Raw genomic sequence first — 19622 nt, 5'->3', positions numbered from 1 at the left:
AGTTTGTGAAATACTTTCTTTTGTATTTAGTCATTGATTAGATTTTAAATTAATTTAAATTGTCTCATCTTAATAATATTAAAATAGTTAAATTTAAAATAAATTAAATTTTTTATAAGAATATTTGTATTTTAAAAAACTTTTGAAATAGAGATTTGACCATAATTATAATTTTATTTGTTTATTAGTTTGATATTTTAACTTTACTGGGTTTTGAAAGAAAATTTCATAAATTTTTGTCTTTAATTAATTTAAAAAACATAAGTTTTTTAACAATAATTTATTAACTTCAAATTGAAATAAATTGTTATTTCAATCTTAATTTCAACTATTGAAAAACTATAATTCTTTTTATCGAACTATATTTAAGAAATAAAATCAAGTTCTTTAAAAAAATATAATAAACCGACAAAAGTTTATACTATATAGAACATTTTAAAAAACCGATTAAGCTAGCATGCCCACAATGCAAAATATAAAAAATGTTCCAATCAATATGAGATCAACCTGTCAAACTCAACATGAGATCAATCTGTCAAATGCGGACATATAATTCTTCTTCTAAACGATTGTGATCGTGTAGTTTTTTTAATGATGAAAAAAATTTCTTCAAATCTAAGTGATCGTTTTGACCACGCAAAACGACCGTGTTGAGTATGATAAACGATCGTTTATATCAAATCCACACAATCGTATAATTTTTTCTAAACGATGGAAAATGACTTCAAATCTAAATGTCTATATCATTCAAATCTAACTGCCTATATCATTCATCCTTTTATTCAAAATTATTGTTTGAAAACTTATTTTCTCTTTTCTCTACAATCTTCAATTATAAAAATGGAAAAATAAAATAAAATCTTTGTTAAGAATTTGAATTTTATTTAAGAAATATGACAATTTTCAAACTAGTCAAAACGTTTAAATAGATTGAAATTTTTTAATCTAATACAACAATAAAATATTTTCTGTTTTATAATTTTTTTGTAAATGAACTATTTTGATATTTGTGAAAACAATTAAATAAAACTTTATTAAATATAGATATAATTAGTTTAATACAAGACTAAAATAATACAAATGAATAAGATATCTTAGAAACTTTATTAAACCTATATATTTTTCCAGAATCTTATAAAGTAGATACTATGGATTAGTTAAAGATTAATTTTTATAAGTATAATAAAACACCAAAATACTATAATAAAATCAAGGTTTGCCCTTTCTTTTCATCTTATTTATCCTGTAATATATATATATTTTTTTCAAAGTATTTTTTAGTTCAAAATTGTGTGAGAAATATAAATGATCTTGAAAAAGATACTTGGATATTACGTGTACCAAAAAATCTTGAAAAAAATAGAGATTTGGGTGGTTAGTGGCTAGTGGTGATCATTGGAAAGTGAGTGAGAATGGCTAGAGGCGAACAATGGAAAAAGGTGACAAGAGGTTGCTTAGTAGGGATGCCATAAAGATGATTATTGAAAGTTAACTATCGACGATCGCACCGAAACAGTGGTTGGAAATTGTAGGCAATGATTGCCAAAATCGATAAAGGAAAGCGGGTCAACGTTTCACGTAAAAACAATGACTAAAGGTACGCTGGTGACAATCATCGAAAAATGGTGACAAGAAATTGGTGAAAGATGGTTAGCTAAAATGATCGCCGATAGTTACTACAGAAAAACGGTATACGAAAGTTGACCATGGGACTATTGTCAGAAAGTGATCGTAAGAGGAAAAAAGGGTATATGAAAGTTGCCATTAGGGCTTGAGAAAAACAGTTGCTAGAAAAACAGTATATGGATACGACGGACTTCTATATCACATATAGATATAAAACTTTATTGGTATACTTTGTAAATATTTTAGCATGACAAAAGTATCCCTCATTTGTGAACTTATTAACAAAAGTACTCTGCCACTAACCGAAGCAAGTGAACGAAACGGCGGCGTTGTCTCTAATAATACGGACCTAAAAAATTCCCCACCGATCAATCGGAGGAGCTACTTAGGTTACATATATAACCCGTCAGTAACCGCCGCCGTTCCTACGTCGCCGCCGTAAAACCTTCCATCTTCTTCCAACACTTCCAAAACCTCACTCTCAGAGGATGAATAATTTGAAGCTATATTCCGAGAGTTCTCTCAAACTCGAATTACAAACCAATGGAGAAGTCATACAATTCTCCGCCTTCGACATTGAACGGAATCGTCTCTTCTTTCTTTCCTCCGCCAATTTCATCTACACTACTCAGCTTACTTCCTTCCATGTAAGCATCTCCTTTTGGAGACTATTTTTTGTTTTTTCTTTACGGTGATATACTCTGTGCTAAGTGTGCTTGTTATTCGCTTGTGTTAGAATGAAAGAATGAAAAGCGTAGCCATGTTACCTGCTGAAGTTCATCCTATAGATGTGGAAACTGGAGACTATGTCACGTCGTTTGATTATTTGATGGAGAAAGAAGCGCTGATAGTGGGAACTCGGAACGGAGCTCTTTTGCTGTTCTCTGTGGATGGAAATGGGACTGAAATTGTTGGCATGGTGGAGGGTGGTGTGAAACGTATCTCACCTAGTCCAGATGGGGATTTGTTGTGCATAATTTCTGGGCTTCGGCAGATTTTAGTAATGACTCATGATTGGGATTTGATGTATGAGAACACTCTCGAGGATTTTCCTGAAGGTGTGTTGACGAACGTAAGAATTCCTTTCATACACAATTGAATAGGGTATTTTATGTTATAGCTTATCTATCTCAACATGTGTGTTGAAGTGCGTAAAGAGCATCTTGCTCACTGATAGAAAAATTTATGACCTTTTCTTTGAGCTTTCTTCTTTTTGAGCTACTTTCTATTTCCAGAGTTGATGAACTTTGTTTAAGTTGTGATTTTAATAGATATTGAATTACTTGATGTTGGCTGCAAGGTGCTTCATGCTGTTCTCTCGTCATCTTCATGAACATTCATAAAAAAGAAGAGGAACAAAAAAAGAACAAAAAAAGAAAAGAAAAGAAAAAACCAACCATTGTTACATTAGAAATGGCTCCATACATCTGAATGTTTGTTAATACAATGATTGAATCGTGTCTTCAGGTGAACCAAACTTTTCTGAGCAAAATGATTTTGAAGGTTCCATTTCTTGGCGAGGTGATGGGAAATACTTTGTGACTCTAAGCGATGTAGAAACTTCTAATACTGCACTCAAGAAGCTCAAGATCTGGGAGCGAGATGGAGGTTCCATGCATGCTTCATCTGAAGTAAAAACGTTTGTGGGAGGAGTTTTGGAATGGATGCCCAGTGGAGCTAAAATTGCAGCTGTTTATGATAAGAAAAGTGAATCTGAATGTCAGACTGTAGTATTTTTTGAAAGGAACGGATTAGAAAGAAGTTCATTTTGTATTAATGAGCGAATTGGTGCAAAAGTTGAACTTCTAAAGTGGAATTGCAGTTCAGATCTTCTTGCAGGTATTGTCAGATGTGAAAGTTATGATTCTCTTAAGATCTGGTTTTTCAGCAACAACCATTGGTACTTGAAGCATGAAATTCGGTATTCAAAGAAGGATGTGGTTAGGTTTGTATGGGATCCAACAAGGCCTCTTCAGTTATTCTGTTGGACAGTTAATGGACAAATTACTATGCACAACTTTATGTGGACCTCATCTATCATGGAGAACTCAACAGCATTGGTCATTGATGATGCAAAGATACTAGTGACCCCTCTTTCTTTATCCCTCATGCCACCTCCTCTGTATTTATTCAGCTTGAAATTTTCGAGTGCTGTCCGTGATGTGGCCTTTTTCTCTAAGAATTTTAAGAATTGTTTGGCTGCCTTTTTATCAGATGGCCTTTTATGCATTGTTGAGTTTCCTGCAGTTGATGTCTGGGACGAACTAGAAGGAAAGGAATTTAATGTTGAAGCTTCAACTTCTGAATCAACATTTGGCTCCTTTCAGCATATTGTCTGGTTGGACTTGCATAAACTTCTTGTTGTTTCTCATTATGGGTCTGACGATTATAATTATGTCTCTCAAGGCTCCCCAAACGAGGAACCTTTCGGATTTTGTTTATTGGAAATTGATCTTAAATCACCCAAGGATCATGTTCTAGGTTCACCTACATGTTCTGGTTGGGGTGCGAGGATTTCTAATAGAAAATTTATTGAAGGACCAGTTGTCTGTGTAGCTTCAAATCCTGCTGAAAATTGTTCTGCATTTATACAGCTTAATGGTGGAAAAGTTCTTAAGTATGCGTCTAGATTGGGCTTTCCTGGTGAATTTTTGAAGCAGGAGGATAAGAGTTTTTCATCATCTTGTCCCTGGATGAGTGTGGCGTTGGTGGATAATAATGGGTTATTAAAGCCCCTTCTTTTTGGACTTGATGATGTTGGGAGGCTCCATTTGAATGGGATGGTAGTTTGCAACAATTGTAGTGGTTTTTCTTTTTACTCAAATTTGGGGGACCAAATAACTACGCATTTGATTTTAGGAACTAAACAGGATTTGCTTTGTATTCTCGACATTTCGGACTTGTTGCATGAAAAAATAGAAGAGAAATACAATTTTTTCCAAGCTAGTAGCAAATGCAAAGAAGAAGAAAATAGAAACTTCATCTATATATGGGAAAAAAGTGCCAAAATTGTTGGTGTTCTGCACGGTGATGCTGCTGCTGTTATATTACAAACAGCTCGAGGAAATCTAGAGTGCATATATCCAAGAAAGTTGGTACTTGCGTCTATCACGAATGCATTGATCCAAGGGCGCTTCAGAGATGCACTTCTTATGGTTAGGCGACATAGGATAGATTTCAATGTCATTATTGATTACTGTGGTTTACAAGCATTTATCCAGTCTGCAGTGGAATTTGTGAAGCAAGTTAATAATTTTAACTACATCACTGAATTTGTTTGTGCCATTAAGAACAAAGATGTAACAAAGACCCTTTATAAAAACTTTATATCCAGTTCATGCACGGATGACAATAAAGTTGGAGCACCGAGAGAATCCAAAGATTCTTGTGTAAAAACCAAGGTGTCTTTGGTACTGTTGGCCATAAGGAGGGCTGTTGAGGAGCATATGATGGAAAGTCCAGCAAGAGAACTATGCATTTTAACAACCCTTGCACGTAGTGATCCGCCAGCACTTGAAGAAGCTCTAGAGAGGATAAAAGTTATATGTGAAATTGAGCTACTAAATTCTGATGTTCCAAGGAGAACATCGTATCCTTCTTCTGAAGAAGCTCTGAAACATCTCTTATGGTTGTCTGATCCTGATGCTGTTTTTGAGACTGCTTTAGGACTTTATGATTTAAAACTTGCTGCTATTGTGGCAATAAACTCGGAGCGGGATCCAAAAGAATTTATCCCTTATCTTCAGGAACTGGAGAAGATGCCGTTCCTCTTAATGTGCTATAATGTTGACCTAAGATTGTCAAGATTTGAGAAAGCGTTAAAACATATTGTTTCAGCTGGGGAGGATAATTTTTCTGATTGTATAAACCTAATGAAGAAAAAACCTCAATTATTCTCTTTGGGACTTCAGTTGATCACAGATAATGCTAAGAGGAAATTAGTCCTTGAGGCCTGGGGTGATTATCTTAGTGATGAAAAATGTTTTGAAGATGCTGCAGAAACTTATCTTTGCTGTTCCAATTTGGAAAAAGCTTTGAAGTCATATCGTGCTAGTGGTAACTGGAGTCAGGTGTTTATAGTTGCCGGATTTCTTAAAATGAGCGAAGATGAGATATTGCAATTGGCTCATGAACTCTGTGAGGAGCTTCAAGCTCTTGGTAAACCAGGTGAAGCTGCTAAAATTGCGCTCGAGTACTGTGGGGATATTAACCGTGGGATGGCTTTGTTAATTAATGCTAGGGACTGGGAAGAGGGTTTGAGAATTGCTTTTAGGTATCAGAGAGAAGATTTAGTAACAGAACTGAAGAATGCATCTGCAGAATGTGCAAGCTTGCTTATTGGTGAATATGAGGAAGGATTGGAGAAAGTAGGAAAATATTTAACTCGATATTTAGCTGTTCGACAGAGAAGATTACTTCTGGCTGCTAAAATCAAGGCAGAGGAAAGTTCAATGAATAATCTTGATGATGATACTGCATCAGAAGCTAGCAGTAATTTGAGTGGAATGAGTGCTTACTCAGCTGGGTATGTATTCTAATCTTCTTTGTACTACTGCTTCACGGTTCTTTTGATTCTTTAAAGTCTCTCTATATGTTTCCTATCAGCCTATAACTGAAATAAGGTACTCCTGTTTTGGCTGTACAACTTCTGGAAGTTTAACTTGTAGGGTTTTGTTTTTTTTAATCTCTTTTTATCCATGGGTATTCGGGTCAGCTTATGCGCACCTCGACTAATCTCACGGGACAATTCCCTGACCCTACAACATTTGGATGTCAAAGAACCTCATGAAATTAATTTCTACGTAGGTGGCTTCCATGAACTGAGTGCATAATCTTTAGTTAGTCATTGAGACTATTAACCTGTAGGATTTTGTAAAAAGCCTCAAATGAAGGAATGTTATTTATTGACAACAAAGGTTGTAGGCTTAGATGATGGTCTTATAAGTGCAGTCAAGGGGCTTGTTTGAATATCTACAACAAAACATTAACAATAGTAAAATAAGCATGATCGTTTCTTTTAAAATGGAGAACATTTTTAATAACACATAGGTTTATAGGAATATAAATTGAATATGGAAAATAAGAATGTTGTTGAACTGAACCTTGATAGATAAGAAACTTCTGAACTCTTTACAGCTAATTAATTAAATAGATGTTGCTTAGCTTCTTTTGTGCTTCTCTAATATGTTTTCTGCCTGTGGAGGTCCATCTACATGTATTTTTGCTCATGTTCCATAGTTACGGCCTTGCTATAGGTTGTACACTCGTGTCCTGTATAAGTTGAATATTAAAAATAAGAATGTTGTTACCTTTACTTTTATTTGACCATCCTTCTGTGGGCCCTACGAATATTAGTCTTCAGTTCTTACCCCAAATTATGAACAGGAGTAGAAGGAGTTCGGCTGTTACCATGAGCACAACTTCTGGTAGGAAATCAAGAGAGGCAAGACGCCAGAAAAGTAGAGGAAAAATCCGTCCGGGAAGGTATCTAAACTGCTGATTTTTCCTCTTTTAACTAATGGCATCCTGTCACTCGGGAAATAACATTTTTATTGTACACTTTTGTAGTCCTGGTGAGGAGATGGCTCTTGTAGAGCATTTAAAAGGCATGACTCTAACTGCTGGGCCTAGGTCTGAGCTAAAATCCTTGTTGATTTCCCTTGTGATGCTGGGAAAGGAAGAAACTGCAAAGAAGCTCCAACGAACTGCAGAGAGCTTTCAACTTTCACAAATGGCAGCTGTAAACCTTGCAGATGATACTATTTCTAGTGATATAATAAATGAACAGGCAGACACATTGGAGAATTACGTACAAGTATTGAAGAGTGAAGTCCAAAAATTGGAAGCTTTCTCATGGCGTTATAAAGTATTCCTTTCTCCATGACTGGTGAGCTCTGGTAACTTAACTGATTAATTTTCAGCTCTAACTTGACAACTTGAGCATGCTATGTTTTTATGGCTGTATGTTAGTTTGCATGTGAATAGCATTTGATGGCTGCGGTGCCTTCTGACAGATTAAATTTCGTCATACTTATCATGACTATTTCCATATCCTTTTTTTTTCTTTTTTTCTATTTTGTTTTGTTTTGCATAAAGAAACATTTACTATTACCATAATTTAAGAAAAACACTTCCACTTCAATTTGGCTAGCATATCCCTGGCTGACACATGTTGGACACACGTTAATGCAACAAATGTGTTAGATGTGCTCGTGCATCGAACACTAATTGAGCAGGCTAAAAAGATATATACGACAACAATAATAAAATTTAAGTGTAAAATGTATCAAACTAATTTTCTAAGTATGCAAGTGTGTTGATCCATTTTCTTTGAATTTCTTTTAATCTAAAATTGATATATTTTCATAACGCATCCCCTATCGTGTCCATATCCTAGATTTTAGAAAATGAAGTGTCCCTATGTCCTTGTTATGTATCCATGTCTCGTATACGTATCTATACTTCTTAGACCATAATCACTCTCATTCCATGCTAGTGTTAACACATGCTAACAAAAACGATCTTAATAAATAAACTATAAGAAAATACAATATATACCCAAGTATAAGGCACTTGGAACCTTCCTTTTGAGTACTCTCACCCAAGCCCTAAATCACTCCACAGAATAAGCTTCGTCTCTCTCTTACCCTCCCTTCATTTATAACAAGATGCAACCACTCTTGTAACCACACTTACATGATAACTACTAGTAACTTCCTAAGTATCTAAGTACCCTTATACCCTTAACCCTCTACTAATCTAATTACCCTTATATGAGACAAACCCATGTATACTAATCTAGGTATCTAACAGAAGAATTCCATTAGAAACTAGGAGGCTATAGAAAGGTGGGAATAAGATTGGATTCACCTGATTCATAACTTTCCTCCTCAACATTATTTCTAAAGAGTTCTTTATTCGTTTTCTTTTGGTTCTTAATTAATGTTGATGCTCTTCTGCATTGAGCCATATTTTTATAAGGTTCTGACTACTTGATAATTGATATACACATCATCATATTGAGATTCCATTGTAGATCAACATACTCTTCCATTGTTTTCTAATTCTCCTTTTATTTTGTCTTCAGCTTAACCAAGGAAAAGAAACCTGCCTTTTCAAATTAAAGCCTTTGCAATCTCAAATTCAGAGGGATTGAGATACAAATGGTGAACTGAAGAATGAGTATTAATAGAAATCCATCCAAATTTTGCAGAAATAATCTTTTGGTTTTAGAATGTATGTATCAGTAGACATCTTTATGTTTGAGAGTTGAATATTTAGATGAGCATCATATTCAAGTTTTTAACTTTTCTAATCATTTTCAGAATTATCAAGAAGAAAATTGTGAGGCTCATTTTATTTAAATGGCAAAGATTATAGTGTAGATAGATTGTTGATTTTAATTTTAGTAACTGAAGAACTATTATTGTTATTATTATTACTATCATCATCATTATTAAATTTCTACAAGTCTCTTTTCACAGAATGATTGAATGCGAAACCTTATTATTATTATTAATTTTTAAGTGGCTATTTTCTCAACTGTACTGAACGTTTGTAAAAATTTTAAACGATAATTTTGGCTTTCATTTTCTGTTAGTTTGAACATGAAATGAAATAATCATTTCAACTTGAACCATAGTTCTCTTCTAATCATCTTCTTTGATTGTAATCTAATATTGATAGCAAAATTCATCCTGAACAATTGACAACTATTTAAGTTTCTTTTTAAAGAAATTTTCAAAAATAACAAAATATTAAAATTATTTACCACATCAAACTCTCTATAACTCGTTTTTGTGTTATGTATAACATTTTTTTTTTATCTTTCCCAAGTTAATTTTGAACTTTTTATAAATAATTGATTCTATAGCTGTTTAAGAAAAATGTAGATCCCATCCTAACAAATATAAAAACAGGTGGTTTGTTTTTAAATTTTAAAAAAAAATAAAGAAAAAAAAGGGCCCAACCGGGTTCGAACCGGTGACCTCTTGATCTGCAGTCAAATGCTCTACCACTGAGCTATAGACCCTTTGATGACATTAAATCAATTGTAGTTTTATAAATATTATAACTCATAGTGTATTAATTTTACTTCAATACCAAAAGTTTTCGTTCTTTCCTTTTTGCAAAAATATTCAACCACTCCACAATTGCAAGAATGCTTTTACGGATTTCAATAAACTATACAATATACTCGTTTGTATTATAAATACTATTAATAATAGATGCTCATTAGTGTGCTTACTCATTATTCATTTAACGCTCATGTCATGTGTCTATAAGATACTCATTCTTAGTGGTCATGTAATTCATCAGTATCTTGTCACTTTTCCTATAAATAGAGGGTTATGGTGGATTGTTTTTATTTTCTTAATTTTCTAATTTATTTATTATTTTTATATTATATTTTAGTTGTCTCGTTTTTACAATGAATGCTAATTAAAAATACAGTGGAATCAATTATAAATAATCAAAACGTTCATAACTTTTTTTAACCATTTTAAACATAAATTTGTGTGTTATAACCAATTTTTATCAAAAGACAAATCACTTAAAACTATATCACCTTCATTAAAATTCTATCAATAAAATAGAGTTGTTGAAATTTAATGTGTTCAATTTAGCATCCAAACTTTTAAATTCTAATAGTCTTATATAAACTTCATATAATGCATAGTTTAGAAAGGTAGGTGTTGGGTAAGTTTAACATGCCATGGTGTCTCCTGTAAACATTACTTCCACGTTCAACCTCCAAATTTTTTTCCGAAATAATGACTAAATATAACCAAAATGATTAAGATGCTCACGAAAAAGCTTATGCTTTAGGCAAAATCTAAAACATGCACCAATAATTATCCAATCCAACTATTAAATTAAATTCATAGGCTTAAACTTTACAGCAAAATTTGGCAACATATTGAATTCATAGGATCATCATCACACAGATGAAAAATCACCAGAAGAATTGAATAGAAAAAAGAATGGAACCTATGAAACTCGAAAATCATTGAAAATTATTCCGAGTAGTTGTCCTGATAAAAACCAAACTGGCATTGATCCCATATTTACCTGCATATAAAATTATCCATCCAACTAAAATCCACCAAAGCCAAACAACACTAATCATCCTTAAAAGCTTTTAGGTAACACTTTTTAAGAACAACCCAATGTTATCATCATATAGCATTCATAAAAAGCAAGTTTGGAGCCCACATTCTTATGAACATTTTGGCGTAATCAACACCAGCCGTTGCATAGCATTTGACTCAGCCAGACCGACTTCTGATAACATCAAGTCCCATCTCAGTTGGATCAGTTGCTTGTAACTCCACTTGAATGCCGTCTAACTCCCTCTTGAACCTGTCCTTGGAGCTTGCATAAATCATCTTGCTTCTCACCTTTGATGTATCAGGTGACCTTAATGCAAAATTGGTAAATCATGTGTAAGAATGTATGTTACGTTCATGAAATGAGGGGCAAACCGTTTCAAAAATGATGAGAGTGAATGCTAGGTAGTACGTTTACCATGCAATGAATATAATCCTGCTCTTTTGGCAATTCTCTTCAGTGACAAAATCAAAATCATAGACTGCGTATCGGCATTCGTCAGCAGGGAGGCTGGCAGTGAAGTCCTCATAACTTTCAGATGGCTTGCCAAGCTTTTCCACCACAACCTGCTTCTGCTTTTCCTCAATCTTGAAAACTATAAAACGGTAGGTTCTTTTTGCCTTCAAATCCAGAAACCTAAGCTTGCAATCATCATGCACAGCCATCCCTGATGCTGCATTTGCCTGTGATAGATTGGTTTACAAATATAAATTATGAACTCAGAGAACCTAAATTTCCATGCATAGTAAGAACCCCAACCATAGTAGAAGTCTAGTATAGACTAGGTAAAGATGATGGAGGAAAACTGGCCCCAGTTTCTCATTCCTCTAACGAATCAGACCTCCTTGCTAGAAAATACAACCATGAAGCTCATATATGATAAACAGAATCTGCCAGAGTCTCCTTCAGAGAAATATGCATCCAACCTAGCCCGCTTAGAAATATAATACATATCTAGCTTCTTTGTCAAAGTTTTTTATATCTTCCCCAAGACTTCAGACCACTTCCCTATTCTTCATGATAACTTTTATAACCGAACGATTTCTTCTTTGAGAAACCTTTATATTTTGGTATTTTGTAGGGAATATGGCATAATATTCGACATTAATACATCATAACTAGCCCACTCAAGTTATTAAAATCACTCAAGTGCTTGGGAAATCCACAATCGACATGTATGGTTAAGGGTAAAATATCTGAGATATTTCTTTGTTAAGATCAGAATTGACTTCTACTTGAGTTTGCCCTACCAAGAAGCTTTAGTATTATTGTCATATCCACGGTCTGCTACTAAACAAACACAAGAATTATTGTCTGAACACAAGGAGGCCCGAAAACAAAGTCAATTGACAATGCATCTACAACACTGTTCGGATTCTAGCTTCTTTAAGAAAATTCTAAAATTGACTTCAATACAGTGTAAACAGAACCTTTGGCCAACTTCAAACACAGAGTAGGGAAAAAAAACCACCAACCCTTTTTTCAATATTCATTTCTTGATGTCATTTTACCTAGCACTGACCCTAACCTTTGATGTGAAGGAGACCAACTTTAACCAGTTCCTCCCTCCTGAAATCTAAAGCTACTTAATTTTGCTGCTCAACTCTGTAGTCTATACCAAACGAGGCTACTATCCCTATTTCCTAACAATTACACACTAATAGTGATGATGACAAGGAAGGAATACATTAAAATTTAAAGAAGAAAGAGAACAAAGGATGGATGAACAAGATGAGCAAGAAGAGGGCGACTTACAGACTGTCCCCAAGTGGTATAACTTAAATGCATAAAGGAATTTTGACAAGGACTGACCATATTAAATGAATGTACCAACAAGAGAAGGGCTACTTCACTAACAAACCTCTACTCTACTTAAATAGGTAATTGATATTATCCTTTCTAATCCAACATCCTTCAGTTCCTCCCTTCGAATTTCATCATTAAGCATTCCTAAATTTCCAAATTATAATTTTGTATGGATACATAACTCAACTAAACATCGTCTAATCCAAAATGTGAAAACAACTCACCATTCTAATTATATTTATCAACACAAAATGCGTACATTTAAACTGAGATAAAGCAAACACAAATTAACAATAACCATTATTGCGCAAAATGAAGATTGTAAAAAAATATATTGAAAAAAAATCGTTCTCCTTTTACCAGAACCAGTCCAATTTTAGTATTACATAATCTTGAAAGTTGAAATAACAATAACATGAAAACAAAGTACATTTAGAAAACTGCAATAAATGTACGATAATAGAATAAGTGGTCGCATTACACAAACGGTGACCAATGATTTTTACACACTCACTTACAAATGCATGGCACTTAAAGTACACTCACATATACAAACGGCAACAGATATGAAGCACATTATATAAGCACAATGAACAATCTAGGGGCATTAAAAACAATAAATAAACGGACCCAAATAAAGATAGAGACGAAAAAACGAAATTAGGAAGCGATTGGTGCAGCGATATACAAGGATTGAGTTTGAAAACAGAGGGAAGAAGGTTAGAGATGGAAAAGAGAAAAAGGGAAGAGGTAAAGTTAAAGAAAAGGATACCATTTTAGGGAGAGAAAGCGGAAGAAAAGGCGAGAAAGAGTGAGAAAATTTAGGGCAAAGAAGAAGGGAAGAAGATGATAAACGAAGATAGAGAGGAGATGGTGAAGGGAAGATGATGGTGGTGATGGGATTGGGAATTTGAGGGCTGTGCTGTGCAATTACATTCCACGCTAATATTCAAAATTATAAAAAAAAAACCCAAATATTCTTTTTTATAATAATTTTTTGGAAAAATATCCGTTTAGATTTTGAATTAATCGTTAACAATTTTTAAAATAACAAAATTTTGGATTCTATCCCGTTGAGTGAGAGACTTCTATCAATGACTATGAAGGTCTTTTATTAATAGAATTTAAAATTTTTGTCAAATTTGCTATTTTTGACAACTCTCTTAATAAGTATATCAAATTGAAACCTATCAATGATAACATCTATTAGTGACAACAACTTAACATCTATATTACTGATAGCTTATATCACTTACTATCAACGACAACTTTCAATATGAGAAAAAACATTTACAATGATAGCAAATAAAAAATTATTGTTGATAACAATTGAGTGCAGCTACTAGCGATCGATATTCACCTTAGTGATATCTTCCAACATGAGAAAATGAAGAAGAAATGTTGAATAAATGCGTGAAACTATCATTTTCAAGTTGAAAGCTATCAGTGATAGATGTTATATGTGATAACTTTTAATTTGAGAAATTCGAGAAGAACGTTTAAAAATGGTGGTTGAACGTAAGTTTTTAAGTTTTTAACTAATTTTTGTGCTATAGATACCATTGTTTTATCTTTATACTATATATTTTATAAACTTTTGGCTGGCTTAAATGTCATCTATACAAACAATACGGTTCAAAACACAAAAACTGATTGATGGAAAAAAATATATTATCAAGATTCCATTAAATTACTTATACATGGATAATTTCATAATTTAATAAACTATAACTATGAAGTCATTAGGTTGGTTACAAAATTCAAATGATGAAGACTAATGTTAATCACTAAAGTTAACCAAATTATTCCACATTTAAAAACACATATAAAATCTAAACTGTTAATTAGGTAAAGGAATGAATATAAAATATGCTTTTCTAATTTAATAATAATGACTTTTATTTTTTAGAGTTTCAATATTAAAAAATATAATAATAAAATATTATAAACAATAAAATAGTTATGCAAAATAATAAAAATTGGGGGCAGTTGCTAATATCACCGAGCGGTTAGAAACGGAACAAATTTACCAATTATTGGGTTCCACGCAATTATAGCGGTGCGTCGTATTGATTCGATGGTGGTGAAGGAAAACTTTCCAATTTTTCTTTAGAAAAAAGAAAATCAATTTTTGGCAAAATAACTGCATAATTAATTATTGCATCTTTTTATGGCAATAAAAATGTATTTGGGAAATATTTAAATAGATACACAACTCAAAATTATCGTCTACTCTTCTAATGCCATTCTTTTATAGAGTACCTAATTTGCATATATAAATTAGATAGGTTTGAAGGAAATTTTGAAATAGTAAAACTACTTTTATAATTTTAAAAATTGTTAAAAAGAAATATTTTCAATTACCTAAAATAAATTTTAATAACAAGAAAAACATTGTGATGTATATAATTTGGAACATAGAAGCAGAGAAATTGAGAATGAATACTAATGAATAGGGGTTTTGGATACATGATAGTGGCAATTTAGGGGTACAAAATGATATATAAAATGATGGGGTTTGAACTTTGAAGTTGGATTATCATATATGTGGTTTAGTAAAACTCAAAGGAACCACACATAATCCTTCACTTCTTAGAATTCCTTTCTTCTCTTCATCATTTCCCTGTGTACAAAAGTTTTGGAGTCATTCTTTTTTACTTCTACTTGAAAGTTGAAATTTCACTAACAACACTTTTTCATTCTTTTTTTTCTTTTTACCTCAGGATTTTGGCTTTTATATGAACTACTCTGCATTTGAAGTATAGTCTGTTCCAAACCCAGCAAAAGAAGAAGAAGAATTCTAGCTTCAATTCATATGTATTTAAGAAATTTCTATTTTCAAATTGTTTATGAAACAGATCCTAAAATATGACAATATATATACTTAGGAAACATGATGTTATGTTATACTTGAGAAAATTAAATTGAAGGAGAAAATTAAGAAAAAGAAAAGGGGAAAGGATCAATATATTTTGTACCTGAATATGGTGTTGAATGAATTTGATATAAAGATAGGCTTCTTGAAGAACTGATGCAGTATCAGTCTATAATAACAACAAACACGTACATAATCATTTTTAATTCTCTTTTATTTTTTTTATCTACATTTTTACCAAAACTATATATTAATTTGATTTTTTAGAAAAGAACAATTAAGTAAGAAGGAAAGTGAGTATAGAGTAAAAAATAGAGTTGAAAGTGTGAGTGTTGAATTGAACTGTAGAGAGGTAGGGATAGAAGAGTAGTTTAGAGAGAGAGAAAAAGAAGAGGTACCTTGCCGTAAGGGGAAACGAGCTTTTGAAGGGCAGTAATTTTATCGCTAAGCTTTTGACTTCTCCTTATTGGTAATGGTACCTGCAACTACTCCCCCATCAAACTATACATCAGAATCAGATGCTTATTCATATGTGATTCTTTTGGAGACTAATTTAAGTTACCACCATTATTTTTTGTTACTAATTAACTATACCATTTTAGAAAAAAAGAAAAGCTTGGGCACTAACCTTAATTCTCTTGTAATCTGCTGGCAAATGATCAAATGGGGGTGTTTGTACTTGTAGGGCTTTTTGGACAAACAATAACTCATCTTTCTTTGCATTCTATATTATATATTAGGCCACAACAAACAAAGGAATCAATACACAATTTTAGTATACAAAGTAGTAATAAAATTGTTGGAAATTAAGTTTAGGAGAGGGGATCAAAGTGTTGTTACCAATTCACTCTCCAAGAAACACAGCTTCTTAGGAAACAATATTGACTGTGGTGAAACATGATTTTCAGTAATGGATATACTTCCATTATTCCAACCTTCCACACAACAAAAAGAAAAAAAAAAGTAAAAGATTATTTGCAATTTGGTTAAGAAATCCATCCCAACAATATGTTTACCTCCTAATCTCATCACATTACACGTTATTGTCATATTCTATTTAGATAATTGCATTAGATAACACGCTTTAGAGATTAATTAATTGTATAACAACATATTTTTAAATAGATGTAGATATGACAAAATCTATCAATAATGATATGGTCTATCGTTAATTGACTCCGAAGATTAAAGGTAATTTTTGCTATATCTATCTTTTTTTTTCTTTTTTGTTATATATATTTACTAATATTATTCTATACCAAATTATCATATTTATAATTATAATGGTTCCTTTTCTTTATACGATTCCTGTTACAAATAATAAGTTTTCCAAATTATTGAAAGTTTTGTTTTGATTTTTGAACACCGAAAAAAGAAAAGTAGGATCACCTTCAAAAGAGAGATAGAGAAAAAGAAAAAACTACCACTTTCTTTCTTTATTATATATATATATGTATGTAAATAATTTAAAAAACCAAAAAACAAGATGATTATCAAATGATCCTTTAAATTTTGAAATGATACTTTGATAATGTCAATCACTTTTTCTTAAAGTTGTTGGTAGAAAGAGAAAAAAATGAAAAAGAAATGAGAAACTAACATTATTTCCCCAAAACTAATATAAGAAAAAAGGAGAGAAGGCAAGTAAACCTTGGTGGTGGGTGATCATAGGGTGGTGATAAGGAATAGTAAAACCTCCACCTTTTAGCTGCCCATCATTATTCTTCATTATCTTTGACTCCAACCAAAACCCTGCACTGTATTTAAACCAAACAAACTTTTTTAGTATCAAGTTTTTAAGAGACTGGGTAAAGGAGTAAACTAATCCCATATGTTGATTTCTTCATCAAACTTTGGCCATTCATTCACTCAAGAAACAAATGAAATAAAATAGAAAAGAGAGGAAGAGAAAGAGTGAAAGAGAACTAATTAACACATACTAATTATTAACCATATGTGATGGAACATCCATCTTAGCCACCCAAGAATTGATCTCACTATCTCCTTGTTACAAACAAATCTACTCATAACTGAAAACCTTACCTAATAAAAAACTGCACTGTGTCAGTTTATTTATTACTTAATTCTTTAAAATGTTTTACACGACGATTGAAGTCATTGCGTCGAAGAATATAGATACAACAATGTTCAACATACTTGTATAATAAAATTTACTATAACCATAGCTTAAAAAACAAGTAGGTCAAGTTATGTTTCTGACCTCTTAGCAGCACGAAAGAAGAGCTCAGTTTCTGAGGTTACCAACTAATTCCCATGAAGGAGCAATGTGATTGTAGATTCGATTTTGTGTACAAAAATGTTTATATAGTAAGACAGAGTGAGAATTTGGGGGACATTTTGGTAACTACCCAAAGGAAAAAAAATATTAATTTACTTGTTTGAGAAACCATATATTTAATTGATATGAAAATTATTATATTAGAGATAGATCCACTTTGATGGTTTCATAATACAATTAATATTAAAATCATTTCATGGTCACTATAAAACAATATATTTACTTCACAAATAATGATGGAATGAAATGATGAATTGACACTTGTTGCCAATATATATAAGAGTCGATACACCAAAAAAACTACCCCATGTTTTTTTTTATGATTATTTGGTTTTGAAAAGTTTTATAATTAGGATATATTTTACCATGATTTTCATTTTTTTTAGTAAGCGTTTGAATTTACATTCACATCTTAGAAACAAAAACAAAGTTTTTAAAAGCTATGATTACGTTCTAGTTTGATAGTATTGATAAGAGTGAACATGATAGATTAAAAAATCGATTGAACAAAAAATGTCGGTTAGCGATAAGAGGGGATCAGTCACTGTCGGGTTGAAAAAATTCAAACCAATAAATTTTAAACAAATTTCAAAGGTTTAACCGACCGAAGTCGTTGGTATTCCTTCATGGTGGTCGGAGTTGGTTTGAATTAAAGGCGTACATACGAGATTTTGTTATCACTATTCACAACAATTAATTATAAGAAATCATGTTAATGATAACTATGTGTTTATATAGAAAATGAAAAACAAGATGTATAGAGTGTGAGGATGAAAATTTTCCCTTCATAGAGAGTTCTAACATCATAGGCCATATTCAATAATGTATGAAAGGCATATAAAACTTCCAAATGACTCATAAATTTTGGCCAAATTTGTAGCTATCTGTTTGGTTTTGCTTTCACTAAATTTGATGACTTGCATTGTTTAATTATTTATGCAACTTGATTATTTTCTTTAGCTCATTGATTCATACATGGATTAATTAAGGATAAATGCATGTTAATAGCTAGTCAAATATAGATATTAAATTTGGATGATCTTTTCGTAAGTTAGTAGAAATTAGAAAACAAAATTAATTATATAAAATTTTATATCAAGTTCAAATTTGTGACAAACTTTGTGCTTTTGTATACTGCATACTATATAAATAAACCTAAATCAAAATATTTACAAAATAAAGTAAAGTATTTATTATATATGCATCCTGATAGATTATACTATCTATATCTAGTGGTGGAAGGAGTTTTTATGAACTTAAATTTCTTTTTTAAATAAGGTTTTATAGATGAGACTACTGTTATAAGCTTAATTGCAAAAATCTATTCGAAACCTTTTAACTAGAGGAGCCATAAAAATATCAAGAACACTGGTGATATCAATGAATATATTAAATTAATTCATCAACAGAACTATATTATTGTTGAATATTTCTATACATACACCAGAAACCAAAATAGATGTAGAACGTGACATATGGAAGAACAACAATAGTCAACAAATTAAAAGAAAAAAATAATCTTCAAATGGATATAGGGTTTTTTTTATATGGTTACTTTCTTTTCTATTATTATATACTTTGGAAGGATGTTTTGTATTTGAGATCAGCTATTTGAACTTGTAGTAAATGTCATTGGTATTCATATTACTAACAAATAGATCTAAAACCATTAGTTTTTTCTTTAATACCAACTCTATAATCTTCTAATTCTAGGTTAATCTTGATAGTAATTCTTTTCTATAAAAGAGTGTGTGTAGTTCACAAATATTGAACTTATGAAACCAACATTTTGAAGAACGAACACGAACACAACATTATATACAATAATACACCAATTTAGAAAAACCCACGTCAAGGATATGCATCTTAGGTATACTCTTTTTTTCCATTAATACAATCTACTAA

The 19622-nt window shown here is 31.9% G+C and overlaps 3 protein-coding genes and 1 non-coding gene across 6 annotated transcripts; 1 reads left to right on the top strand and 3 right to left on the bottom strand.

The window, feature by feature from the left end:
* The first annotated feature begins 1869 nt into the window (after window positions 1-1869).
* On the top strand, window positions 1870-9112 carry LOC101209373 (elongator complex protein 1). Of its 2 annotated transcripts, XM_004142691.3 has the most exons (6): window positions 1870-2273; window positions 2363-2684; window positions 3094-6151; window positions 7012-7110; window positions 7195-7513; window positions 8714-9112. In XM_004142691.3, exons 1-5 carry the CDS (start codon window positions 2115-2117, stop codon window positions 7508-7510), a joined length of 3954 nt encoding a protein of 1317 aa, XP_004142739.1. In that variant the 5' UTR covers window positions 1870-2114; the 3' UTR covers window positions 7511-7513; window positions 8714-9112. The 2 variants fall into 2 exon arrangements, with proteins under 2 accessions (XP_004142739.1, XP_011655355.1); XM_011657053.2 differs by lacking the exon at window positions 1870-2273 and having other exon boundaries at window positions 2547-2698.
* A 474-nt stretch (window positions 9113-9586) lies between these two features.
* Window positions 9587-9658, bottom strand: TRNAC-GCA. The gene has a single exon. It is a non-coding gene; the product is annotated as a tRNA-Cys (tRNA).
* Window positions 9659-10534: 876 nt separating this feature from the next.
* LOC101209124 (actin-depolymerizing factor 2) lies at window positions 10535-13489 on the bottom strand. Of its 2 annotated transcripts, none has more exons than XM_004142690.3 (3): window positions 13316-13489; window positions 11155-11420; window positions 10535-11046 (listed from the first exon to the last, which is right to left on the bottom strand). In XM_004142690.3, the coding sequence occupies exons 1-3, from the start codon at window positions 13316-13318 to the stop codon at window positions 10896-10898; spliced, it is 420 nt and encodes a 139-aa protein (XP_004142738.1). In that variant the 5' UTR covers window positions 13319-13489; the 3' UTR covers window positions 10535-10895. The 2 variants fall into 2 exon arrangements, with proteins under 2 accessions (XP_004142738.1, XP_011655353.1); XM_011657051.2 differs by lacking the exon at window positions 13316-13489 and adding an exon at window positions 11497-13306.
* Window positions 13490-14965: 1476 nt separating this feature from the next.
* On the bottom strand, window positions 14966-17171 carry LOC116404113 (transcription factor bHLH112-like). Its single transcript, XM_031886350.1, has 7 exons — window positions 17069-17171; window positions 16259-16353; window positions 16047-16142; window positions 15817-15903; window positions 15522-15587; window positions 15262-15309; window positions 14966-15166 (listed from the first exon to the last, which is right to left on the bottom strand). Exons 1-7 carry the CDS (start codon window positions 17145-17147, stop codon window positions 15083-15085), a joined length of 555 nt encoding a protein of 184 aa, XP_031742210.1. The 5' UTR covers window positions 17148-17171; the 3' UTR covers window positions 14966-15082.
* Window positions 17172-19622: the final 2451 nt, after the last annotated feature.

Source organism: Cucumis sativus, chromosome 5 (genome assembly GCF_000004075.3).
Source record: "Cucumis sativus cultivar 9930 chromosome 5, Cucumber_9930_V3, whole genome shotgun sequence".
Classification (NCBI taxonomy): Eukaryota; Viridiplantae; Streptophyta; class Magnoliopsida; order Cucurbitales; family Cucurbitaceae; genus Cucumis; species Cucumis sativus.
This window is presented reverse-complemented; position numbering and strand designations above follow the sequence as displayed.